General features: G+C 44.3%; 1 protein-coding gene across 2 annotated transcripts in view; it reads right to left on the reverse strand.

The window, feature by feature from the left end:
• AK4 (adenylate kinase 4) overlaps positions 1–13,020 on the reverse strand; it is an 84,605-nt gene that overhangs the window by 34,169 nt on the left and 37,416 nt on the right. The window contains exon 3 of one of the 2 annotated variants that reach the window (XM_033916504.1): positions 7,227–7,346. The exons of the other annotated variant lie outside the window; for it this stretch is intronic. Within the exon in view, the coding sequence (XP_033772395.1) occupies positions 7,227–7,346 (120 nt within the window). The remainder of the gene's footprint in view (positions 1–7,226; positions 7,347–13,020) is intronic. 2 annotated transcript variants of the gene reach the window in all.

Consider the following 13,020-nt stretch of genomic DNA (forward strand, 5'->3'; position numbering starts at 1 on the left):
CCAGCTTTCTTCGGTGCATGACTAGGCCTGCAGCATTAATTAGACTAGACACTCAAAAATTAGAATTACAAAGTCTTTAAGACTCACATGAATTCATTTGAATTTACAGTTGAATCTTCCTCTCAGCTGCTTTAGATGAAGGATACAAATGTTTCTTTGGAAAATATTTCTAAGAAAAAGAATCTTTATTAATTTTCTGGATCTTTTCCAGATAAGCCCTGCCAAAAAGTTAACCCCCGCCATCCAAGAAAGATTATAAAAAAGAGGCGCGATCTGTATAAAGTAAAGTGGGGGGGGGGGTTCCCCCCACGCACCCCCCGTCGGAGCCCTTAAAAAAATGGCCAACTGTTTATCCTATTTTTGATAATGTAAATTTCATATCCTCTTTTTTATAATCTTTTTTGGGTGCTCCGACGGGGGGACGTGGGGGGGGAACCCCCCCACATTACTTTATACACATCGGCGTTGTGCTGAGAACTTCACTGGTTAAGGTTGCGTGTGCTGGCAAAAGGTGGCGGGGCTTAACTTTCGGCGCGTGCACTTTTTCCATTAGTGGCGGGGCTTATCTGGAAAAGATCCAGTTTTCTTAAGGTTAAAATACATCAGTCAAAGAAATGTTTAGGAAATATATGGTGGAGGTATTGAAACTTCCAAATGTCTGTGGCTCCATCTGTTTTGAAGGTCTATTAACAGCCAGAACCTATTTCTCTGGATCACGGGTAGCGGAACACTGTTTTGTTTGTAGGGGCCCAGGGGCTTTGCCCTGGGCCCCAGCAGAGTCCTGCGGCATGACCTCTCACCAGCTCCCAATGAAGGGCTCTGGGGTAGGGCCTGCTCGTTGATGCTGCGCGATGGCTGCCAGAAGATTTAAAAATACAGTGCCAGAAGGAGGTGGCTGGAGGGGTGTCAGGTCAAAAGCGCGCCGGGACAGTGCACGCCGCTCTAAATTACTGTTTTTAAGGATCCGACGGGGGGGGGGGCGTGGGGGAGGGGGAATCCCCCCCACTTTACTTTATAGACATCGCGCCGCATTGTGGGGGCGTTGTGGGGGGTTGTAACCCCCCACATTTTACTGAAAACTTCATTTTTTCCCTGTTTTTAGGGAAAAAGTTAAGTTTACAGTAAAATGTGGAGGGTTACAACCCCCCCACCCCCCATAACGCCGGCGCGATGTCTATTAAGTAAAGGGGGGGTTCCCCCCCAACGCCCCCCGTCAGAGCACTAAAAACAGTAATTTAGAGCGGTGCGCGCCTCCGCGCTGCGCTCAATTGTCCGGGCGCACCTTTGTCTTTCGCGCCATTGTCTATGAACCGGGTGGAGGAGTAAAGCCATAACCGACCAGCGACCTCCAATTTTGGGGGAGGCCATGGCCCCTGTGGCCTCCCACATTCAGACTCCCATGCTCTGGATCAACCTTTCAGCCCCAGGACTATACTCTGGAACATACGTCGGTGGATTTCAACATGGTTTGGTGCATGAGACGGTTGTGCAGATTCTAAGACAACACTGGACTGGTTCTTACTTTACACTTACTGATTCATTTAAGAGTAGCATATTAACAGCATTCCAATTTAAAGGAATAAAATCCCCCCCCCCCATACTGAATGTGTTGTTTTTAAGGACAAGGCACTTGGATCTCATAAGAAGTGAAATGTTTACACAATTTGTGACGTCGCTTAGGTAATAAAACAAAAAACACTCAATAAGTTCCAATCATGAATAAGTGAATTGGGTTCCATTAACACTTAAGTGGCATATGTTATCATTTGTCCTTGCCCAAAACTTTGTTGGGCAAGCCGTCAATGTTTTCAAGATTCAGATGGCAGACCATAAGAGTTGTCTGAAGATGGGGAAAGGCAAGCTCCTATAGTGCAACATTCTTTTTCATCTTACTGATTAAGTAGCATTATTGATCAAGTGCTTGCAGATATATCAGATTACTAACCACTTTATTTCAGCAAGAACAATTTGGGATTTTTACTCTCAAGACTGAAGAGTCTTATTGTCTTTAATTTGAAAACTGATTGGCATGGACTTTCTTGAACAATGGAGAGCGAGGGGCTAGCAGAAGCGACATCATGCGTCTTGACAAAATGGAGGAGTCTCATGGCTATCTTTGAGTAGAGGTTAACACCATAATGGTTCGATGTGGAAGTTTAAGTGAATGCATGAATTTTAATACATCAGCAAAAGAAATGGCTTGTGGAAAGGAACTTGTGGAATATGGACATTGCAAGCGTTGAGGGGCATAATCAAAAAATATTTTTTTTAAAAAAGGGAGCCACATAAATATCTCACAACTCCCACATAAGTAATGTTGAGCTCTCCCACCCAAAAAAACCCACCACCCCCAACCCACACCTGTCTACAACCCCAATAGCCCTCATGGCTGCAGGGGGCACCTATATGACAGTACAGTAAGGTTTTGTGGGGGCTCACATTTTCCACCATGAATGTAGTTGTTAAGAGTGGCTGTTGGCCTGGGTCCTATGGTTCACTAGCCCCCCTCCCCCCCCCAAGACTACTTAAGCAACTTCTGTGCAGCTCTACTAGTCTGGAGGCAGGTATGTACATTTTTATTGATTTTTATGGTGGGGTGAGGGATCAGTGAACACAGGGGGAGTGCGTAGGGTCTGTACTTTTGTATCTTCGGTGGTTATCTGGTCACTTTTGATACCTTCTGGGCACTTAGACCTGGTTTTAGATCACCTGAGTCACAACGTATAAGTTCTGTCCAGGCAGCCCTTTTAAAACTTGCGATTATTCCTGCAGTACGACTAAGTCTAGGTTGGCCCACATCCCGCCCTAACCACTCCTCCAAAAATGCCCCTTTCAGTTTTGGGCACACAGCGGGATTCAGAGGCCCAAAAAGTCTGTGCGCAGCACCTGGAAGTGACATCAGTGGGAGAGACAACGCAGATGCGAGGAGCATGTTGAAGTTATTGCTCGCGGTAGCGAACAGCTAGAGGTATGGGGGTAGGGAAGGGGGGTGCACGTGTTGTGAGGGGAGGAATAAGAAGAGGTGGGGGGGGCAGGCGCCTCCCTCCCCCTTACTAGGCCACTGTTGGCACAGATCTCAGTATTTACTGAATTTCCCCTTCAATGGGTCTTCCCTAGTTCCTCGGTTTCAGGATCATCCCAGTGTTTCACGTAGCACAATTATGTTTTGCAACAGAGTAAAAATCCTATTAGAATGCCCAACCGTTGATTATTTTAGTTGAAAAATTTTACTTTTCTTCAGAGACTCTGCCATTTACAAAACAGCAGATGCAAAAGAACCACCAAATTATGAATCGTCTTTAATGAAGAGATCCTGAAAGCCAGCCCTTGAGGTCCACAACCCAGACTGGTGTTCAGAATTTCCATAACAAACATGTACGAGATACATTTGCGTGCAAAGGAAGCAGTAAATGCAAAAATCTCTTACACATATTCATGGTGGAAATCCGGAAAACCAGGCTGGCTTGTGGGCCTCAAGGACTGGATTTAGGGACATGAACATTTAGAAATATTCAGCATGACATAGAATCAGAAGCTAGTTACTTTACTGTTTGCTGGACGCCAAGGTTTAAAAAAAAAAAAAACAACAAAAAAAAACAACTCCCCCCCCTCAACAAAAACCCTACTCTGTTGTAATTGTATTAAGAGCTTCACCGATGTTATGCTCCAGTGGAGAATGCAGTTTCATGATGCTGAAAAGACAGAAGGTCAGTGTTCACAGCAACTTTAGAATCATTTATTTCAACCTCGTCTCCAATTTCTTTCACTTTATGATAAATCTTGCCAGGGTCATTAAGCCTTTAAAAGGCTGACAGGTAGTAACCTTGAGAAAATTCAGTTACTTCACAAATGCACCCCACCCCATGAAAGATCTTGCCTAGGTCAGGGGTAGGCAATTCCGGTCCTCGAGAGCCGGAGCCAGGTCAGGTTTTCAGGATATCCACAATAAATATGTGCGAGATAGATTTGCATCTCAAGGAGGCAGTGCATGCAAATCCATCTCATACATCTTCATTGTGGATATCCTGAAAACCTGACCTGGCTCCGGCTCTCGAGGACTGGAATCGCCTACCCCTGACCTAGGGTTAACAGACGTCCGGAGTTCCCCAGACATGTCCTCCTTTTGAGGACATGGCCGGGGGCCAGACTTCTTTTCAAAACCCGGCACTCTATCCAGGTTTTGAAAAGCATCTTGAAATCGTGTCGAGCAGGAAGGAAGTTCACTTATGCGCACGCGTGGCATCCACGCATGCGCGGACTTCCTCCCTGCCAGACAAGATCAGGCAATGGGGATGGGGCTAGGGCGGGAATGGGCGAACTGGGTGGGCCTGGGGGGGCGGGTGAGGGGGGGCCAGATTTTCCAATTGGAAAATCTGGCCATCCTAGTCTTACCTTGCACATCTTCCGTATCCATAAAGAATCAAACCTTATTAGTTTAATTAGAATTCTCCATCTTGATTGGTTGCTCCATTATTAAAATAGCAAATACCTTCCACCTGGTATAAACAAATGTCAGTATCTCTATATATTCAAAAGATAAATCTTGTGTTCACTCCTTAGAGAGATACAATAATGCTGATCACTCTAGCATGACCAAACCGGGCCGTATCATCTGAGCCTACTTTAAAAGCAGCAAGGGATTAGGCCTCCCATTGTCCTCAGCTACCTTCTAAACCTACTTGGATTTCCAGGCAGCTTATAAAACATTCATCATGCCAAAAGTATCTCATCAGTTAAAGTGCTGTTCTTTACCTCTTTACCCAGCACATGCTGGCATGAGGGAAAGCACCACAACACAGCCTGGACACATGTACCAGCAACGAGGCTTCTCTAGAGGGCCTCGGAAATGCAGCAGGCTCCTCATACTCGCAGCAGAACTAAAATCTGAGGCACGTCAATAGCTGCAATTGAACGTAAGCCGTTTTCCTGATCTGGGTTCTAACACGGATTAACCCGTTTCCAAATCAGAGCTCCAGTTAACAAAATTAAATAAATCCCCCCTCCCCTTTTCCTTTTATGAATCTGCATTAGCGTTTGTTTGGTTTTTTACTGCCGGCAGCAGTGGTATAAGCTCCGAGGCTCATAGAATTCCTATGAGCGTCAGAACTTTTATTGCTGCGGCCGGCGATAAAAACGCTAATGCGGGGGAAGGGGGAGTAAAATGAGCGCTGACAAAACGGCAGCTAGAGGACTACAGCTTTTCCCGTTGCCTCTGACCATCAGAATTCCAGTAAAAGGACTGAAGTGTTATATTATGTGAGCCCTCAGACTGATGAGTAATAAGGCATATTGGGGGAAATTCTATATGATGCGTCAAAAATTAGGTGCCTACCTAAATTAGTAAATTTAACAAGCTCATAACTTAAAAAAAAAATAAAATTATTCGATTCTACAAAAGATAGGCACCTATTGCAAGGCGTCACCTAACTCCAAAACAGGCCTGTTTAGGGGTGGGAAAGGGCAAACATTGCTAAGCACAATTCTTTAAAGCAGTGTTTTTCAACCTTTTTACACCTATGGACCGGCAGAAATAAAAGAATTATTCTGTGGACCGGCATCGGTCCGTGGACCGGCGGTTGAAGAACACTGGGCTAAGTCGTGGGCCAGACCCCCCCCCCATCTCTACCCAATCTCCATCCCAGACCCCGCCCCCATAATAGTACTAATTGCACCTTGCACGTCCCTTGCCTCATCTGACGTTGCAACATCAGAGAGAAGGCTTCCGGTTCAGGCGCAGGATGCCCGTAGGAGCCGCTGCCCGTGGCATTGTGCGCTGAATCAGGAAGAGGGAGCTGCCTCGAAGATAACGCCGCATCGATCGCACTGTGGAGCGGCGGTTGAAGAACACTGTTTTGGGCCTGATGCATGTGCTGGCCCTGTGGACCGGCAGGAAATTTCTGTGGACCAGCACTGGTCCATGGACCGGTGGTTGAAGAACACTGCTTTAGGCGCCTATAACGTAGGCCTTTAAAACCTTGGCCTACATTACAGGTGCTTAAGTGTGACTGACAGATAGGCAAATATAATATAGGCGCCTATCTTTTTAGACACCATTTACAGAATTTTCCCCATTGTATGGTAAATTCTCTCAGGTTTTCCTAACATTTACTTGAAATTTAGTAAACTACCAAAAAAGCTGGTTACGAAAACATTAAAAACCTTACATAGATAAATAATACAAAGTTTATGTCAGATACCTCAAAACAAATCCATTAACATTCCGTACATTCTTTACAAACAGCAGCTTATTCTCTTAAGGCCCAGATTCTAAAACTAGCGCCGTAATTGGCAGGCGCCTGAAGAAACAGCGCTGGTCGTATGTCACTCAGATTACGGCGCCGTTTTCCGACTCGCGGCCTGCATCAAAGGTATGCACCGGAAATGCAGGCTAGGGTTTTAAAGGCGTACATTTCCGGCACCTGCCTTCAACGCTAAATCACACTTGGTGGCGCTGAATGTCAATCACGTCTCATTTTGATGTTCGGCACTACTAGGCATCTGCGTAGATGCGATTCATGTGCCATGTTTTGTAGGCGCCTCTTTGGGTCTGCTTTTTTTTTTCTTTCCTTTTAATTTATTTTTAATTGGTTTGTAACAGCGTGGTCAATTACCATGCCGTTAATAGCTAATTAAAACAATTAACTCAGGTGCTAGTAGAGCTCCTACTGGCGCCTTCCTAACAGCACCGTTTTTTAGAATCTGGGTCTAAATGCTTCCCTAAAAAAACATACCTTGGCTTCCCCCCCAAAAAAAATAAATAAATAAAGGAAATTCTATTCTTAATGCAATTCAAGAGGAATGGAGGACCATAATATACCTAGATCTGGAAGTAGCTTGATTTTAGTTGCATATTCAATAGCAACTACTGTTCAGAGCACATGTAGCTGCATGACAAGATATAAGCGTAGTGGTTAGAGCATTAGGCTTGACATCTGGGGTGCCCAGATCAAATCCCACTGCTGCTCCTTGTGATTTTGGGCATTAAAACATTAGATTGTGAGCCCTCCAAGGTGAACTGGCCTTGAGTTACCATGGAAAAGTGAGCAAATTCTAAATAAAATAAAAATAAGGAGTTAAAGTACATTTAGCAAACTCCTCTGCCGCTAGCAGCTTGTCGGTGCACCCTTTCCCTGTATACAGACCAACTTTATTTAAAGTCACCAATACAGAATCGCTACAAGAACGGATAACCCTTATTTCTCTTAAGATCATAAAAAGATGCTTACCATCCAGCAGCCAGTGTTGATCCTGCATTTTTTCTAATTCTGATAGCATCACACGGGTGATTACATGATCTGGTACCAGGAGGCCTTGTTCTATGTACTTCTCTGCCAACACACCCGCCTCTAGTATTAAAAAAAATAAAAAGAAAAAAAAAGAAAGACATAAGCCAATACTATTTCTATTCAAAGTATTACAGTGCTTCTATAGATGTCCTATTAGCAATGCTCTGGCAGTGAAAAGCCTGTCCTAAGCGCTGCCTCTTGCTTGCTGGCTGTCCACTGCTGCTGCAGCTGCTGCTCCTGCTTTGTGAGGTTGCCAAGGGAACTTGCAGCAGCCATTTTTTTCTGCGAGACTGTATGGTTAGGAGCATAAGATGATTGTTCCTGCCCCGACTCACCCCGCTGGACCATCAGTGACTAAGGTAGGCCCAGGAGGAGGCCTAAGCTACTTCTCTGAGGGAGGAGGGAGTGAGCTATGTTATATAACGGAGCAGGGCCGATTCTACAGCCAGCTGATAGCCGGGACATTACTCAACACCTCACCTCAGGAAAGGGAGGGATCGATCCCGTCTCGGCTAACCATTGGATCACCAGGATTTAAGGTGAACCCGCAGAGAGGTTGGCAAGTGGCAACCAGGTTCATTCCGATTTCTGCACAAGATTGCCAGAGGCCTCCATTCTATTCTACAATCACAAATGGACACAGCAACACAGATGTCCTGTTCAAATTAGAAGCTAAGGCATGCCCAGGTCATTAACACCTTCTCCTAAATCTACCTTGCTACGGAAATGGGCATGGTTCAAACCCAAGTTTGACTTCAGCTTTTCGGGCCCAATTCTACCTAGATCACCTAGGCGAATCAATCTATGCACCTAACTTTAGGTGTGATTTATAGAATCAGGGCCCTCAAACTAGGGTATTGCCTCCTTTAAATACCATGGCCTTTGGTCTGTTGCTGAATTACCAACATCATGAAAAAAGAAGGTCCAATAATCCCAGAACCTGACTAGTCCAATGGCAGGCTTTAGCTCTCTGCTAAACCTGCCAGTAATTTTTGAAACCTTTATCCAACTATTTTTCACATGAGAGTCATCATTGAATTAGTTTCATTTAATAACACACAAGAATATAAATTTATTACAAGAATGATGATAACGATAACCCATGAAAACAAATAAATAAAACTGAAAAGGTAAAGTTCTACCAAACCAAGTGGAATACAGTCAGCTGGTCACAGTTCTAGTTATGTTGGCAGCAATGACATAACCCCCTCCAAAAGTGTAATGTTCATACTCTATGAACCAAAAAAAACCCCTTATTTTCTGTGGCAAAAGTTTTAAAATCCTACAGCACATTGCATCAACTTTAAATATTTTGCAAAAAAAAAAAAAAAAATTGCTATGTATAATAAAAAGAATGTTTCCCAACCCTTTTTGTGGCTGGAGGCCCCAGTTCTCTGTAGAGGGCACAGTAGAATTTTGCACTGTCAGGAAAAAAATAAGCATCGAGTACCCAAGCCTTACCGAAACAGAGACTGGGAGAAATGGCTGATAGGGAGAATGGAGGAATGTCAGGGCCATCATTTAAAGGTATATAACAGGGCAATAGCCCTAGGCTACTATGCTACAGATAATCTGAAACCTAAAAAAGGCAGCAGCACATCTAAACCCTGACCCAATATCAGTCACTGTCTTAGAAAAAAATCCCGCAAGTCCCCCCTCCCCAAATCATGCACATTTCTAACCTTACACAAACTTTGATTTGTCTGACTTTTAATGCAGTGGCTCCCAAACTTGTTTCAGGCTCCCAGGATATCGACACCAAATATGAATGACTTTTTACTGGAAATCTACATGCATTTTGGCCCTCTTTTACTAAGCTGCGGTAAAGCTGCCTGGAGTGCTAAATGCTCCAACGCTCACAGAAATCCTACGAGCGTTGGAACACTTAGCACTCTGGACCAAAGTAGAAACCGCCATCGCAGCCCAGTGAAAGGAAGGGTTTCTAAGTTATACACCACTGTGGCAAGTCAGTAAGTATGCATGAAGTCAAGTGCCAAATAGCAAACTCAATTAAGAAAATAATTTTTACCTGTCACTTCCATTATATTATATATATATATAGGGTGTGTGTGTGTGTGTATATATATATATATATATATATATATATCCATAGAAGACCCAAACATATGTGATCTGCCTGTTGGCTGTTAGTGTGTATCTATCTATATCTATTATAATAAAATGCTAAGCGCGCATGCGCACTCCTACCTGCGTGTTCCATGATCCGTATGTCCGTGGCAGGCAGGAGTGCACATAAAACGGTCCCTGTGGTTTTGCCGGCTCCCCCCTCACTCACAGTAAGTAATTTCTTCAACGGCACCTTCCCCCCCCCCGTTGAACCCGAACCCCCGTTGACCCTCCCATCGCAGTCTGACCCTCCCATCCCTTCCCGCCGTCTGACCAGCTCACTTAGTCCCTTGCCGTCCCCCTTCCCTTCCTGCGGTCCTAACAATCCTGCTGACTCCAGCAGCATTCTACACACGCTGCTTCAGGCCTTCTACTGCCCTGATTTGCTCTGCCACGTCTCTATACACACACGTTCCCAAGTGCATCTTTCTACAATAATACGAGGGTCATTTCATAAATAATGCACACTAATTTTTTTTAATTTACGTTTTATTTTTTTTAAGTATTTCTTTACAATCCTTCAATATAGTCTCCCTGCTTTGCGTAGTTTTTCAATGATGACATTCCCTATGTGCGGGCGAGCGTTGTCGTGAAGAATGAGTGGCCCATCCAAGAGCAACTGAGGTCAAGTTTTGTGCATTTTACTGCGCAATTTTTGCAAAAAAAAAAAATCATGACAGTACACTGCTGTGACACTTCTTCCACATGGAACTTTGTCTGTGATGATGATGATGCCTTCATGATCATAAGCAAAAATCATCATTTTTTGACTTTTGATTGAGCTCCTCAAAATTTTTTTGGTCGTGGGGAAGATGGAGCTCTCCACTCATCATTGAAAAACTACCCAAATACGGCTGGGAGATGTTACCTCATGCTCCCTACAGTCCAGACACGAGTCCACCAGACTTTGACCTTTTTCCAAAGATGAAACAACCTATGTGTGGACATCGTTTTGCATCTCTGGAAGAGCTTTCTTCTGCCAGTACCCGAGCCATTCGGCAACTGAACAAAAATGGTGTCTTTGATGGAATGACGAAGCTTCCCGGATGTTGGGACTTGGTCATTGCAAAGTAGGAAGACTATATTGAAGGACTGTAAAGAAATACTTGAAGAAAAAAAAAATAAATAAAACATGTAAATTAAAAAAATAGTGTGCATTATTTATGAAATGACCTTCATTTATGAAATGACCCTCATACACAATACATTTAGAGATCCTTTTACAAAGCCATGGTAGCGAGTCCTGGTGCAGCAAATGTGACACAGCCCATAAGAACTGAATGGGCTGCTTGGAATTTGCCATGCAGAAATTGATGCCATGTTTTTGTTTAAAAAAAAGAAAAAGGCCCTAGAAGTGGCACTAATAAACATTTTTTTAATAAAATGGAGAAACAAGCATTATTACTCTTGTAAGAATCCTGTGGAGATGGAAGAACAACAAAAGATTCTTGTAGGGTGTAATCAAAACCCCTGAAAATGCCAGAATAAGGCTTTGAATGCACAGAGAGAAAATTAGAGTGCCAGAATGAGACTTGGAATGCCTAGAGCACAGGTGTCAAAGTCGGCCCAATGAATATGCATGAGATCTATTAGCATACCATGAAAGCAGTGCATGCAAATAGATCTCATGCATATTAGAACATAAGAACATAAGAAGTTGCCTCCACTGGGTCAGACCGAGGTCCATCTCGCCCAGCGGTCCGCTCCCGCGGCGGCCCATCAGGTCTGCGACCTGTGAAGTGGTTTCTGACCACTTGTATAACCTACCTCAAGTTCTATCTGTACCCCTCTATCCCTTTATCCTCCAGGAACCTATCCAAACCCTTCTTGAACCCCTGTACAGAGTTCTGGCCTATCACTTCCTCCGGAAGCGCGTTCCATGTGTCCACCACCCTCTGCGTAAAAAAGAATTTTCTAGCATTTGTTCTAAACCTGTCCCCTTTCAATTTCTCTGACCCCTAGTGCTTGTGGCTCCCCTCAGTTTGAAGAATCTGTCCTTATTTACTCTCTCTATGCCCTTAAGGATTTTGAAGGTTTCTATCATGTCCCCGCTAAGTCTCCTCTTCTCCAAGGAGAACAGCCCCAGCATTTTTAACCTGTCAGCGTATGGAAAATTTTCCATACCTTTTATCAGCTTAGTCGCCCTCCTCTGCACTCCCTCGAGTACCGCCATGTCCTTCTTGAGGTACGGCGACCAGTATTGAACACAGTACTCCAGGTGCGGGCGCATTGGGGAAATCCTGAAAACCAGACTGGATTGTGGCCCTCAAGGAGGGACTTTGACACCCCGGCCTAGAGGGACAGCCGAATACCAGACTGAGACTTGGAACACTCATTGGTCGAGTGGCAAATACAGCCCAAAAAAAACCTGTGGGCAGCTGCTGGGGTTTGGAGGAACCGAGTGCTGCAAGCAACAGCATCGATTCCTACAGGTATCTAATCTAGTATTTCTGAGTTACGCTGTACCTAAACAGGTTCAAGGTGACTTACAATATAGGAATTACATAAGATATGTGCTACATTATAGCAATTGGAGGAGGATAAAATTACGAATGGGATGATAGGGAAGAGAGACTAGTGGTTTTATGATTGTATTTGTATAGCACTTGAGTAGAGTGATTTCCTGCACTCGCGGCGCTCCGACTGCTCTCCTGCTGCCCTCTCCCGTTACCCTCTTCAGACTCCCCCATGAAAAATTGTATTCGCGGTTTTTCAAGATTCACGGGGGTTCCTGGAACGAACCCCTGAGAATTTCAGGGGGGGAGTACTGTACTGCCATTCTGTGGAATGATCAAAACATCTTACACATAATATAGACACTTTCTCTGTCCCTAGCGGGCTCACAGTCTCAGCCTTTTACTAAGATGTGCTAAGAAATGGGCTTAGCACACCCTTATGCGGGTCTTTCCCATGTACAAAGACCATTTCTAGCGCCATCATCAATTCTACCTTTTACTTTTATATAATTTTCTGGCCATACATTAATGCTAAATATAGGAGCACTTACCCCTCGTATTTAGAAAGTGCTAAGGGCTCCTGAGTTTTGGAGACGCTAACTAGTTAGCACGATGGTAATGTCTGTGCACTAGGTGATTAGTGCATCCAGGTCTATTCTCCGCTCCATGTCCCCTCCTCCCCAAAAAAAATTAGATACTGTGTTATTAGTTCATGCAGATGATAAAACTAGCACAGAACATCTTAAACGTGTCCCGTATTAGGGCATTTTTCCTGCATTAACCAAGCGTAAGAGCCCAACCTAGATTAGTCAAAGGGCTCCTAAGTTTTGCAACCGCATGAGGGTTCAAAACCCTTCACCGCTGCTCAGCAGTGACATGTGCCAATCAGACTTAGGGTGTATGACTACTGGACTCTGGAGGCAGCCATGTTCTATGACCCCCTCCCCCCAGCTGGTTTATATAGGTGGTTGTACACAGAGCCAGGACAAGTTTTTCTTCATGTGGGACAGGCATTCAGAGTCGCACACGCTTTTGGTTTTTGGGAGATTTTTTAAAATTTTGAGCTTGCATTAATTGTGAGAGTGGAGGGAGAGTTGCAAGGCATAGCAGTTCATGACATAAGTCAGATTAAATGTGTCTCCTGTCACTGG

The sequence above is a fragment of the Geotrypetes seraphini genome, chromosome 12, assembly GCF_902459505.1.
Source record: "Geotrypetes seraphini chromosome 12, aGeoSer1.1, whole genome shotgun sequence".
In the NCBI taxonomy this organism is placed as follows: Eukaryota; Metazoa; Chordata; class Amphibia; order Gymnophiona; family Dermophiidae; genus Geotrypetes; species Geotrypetes seraphini.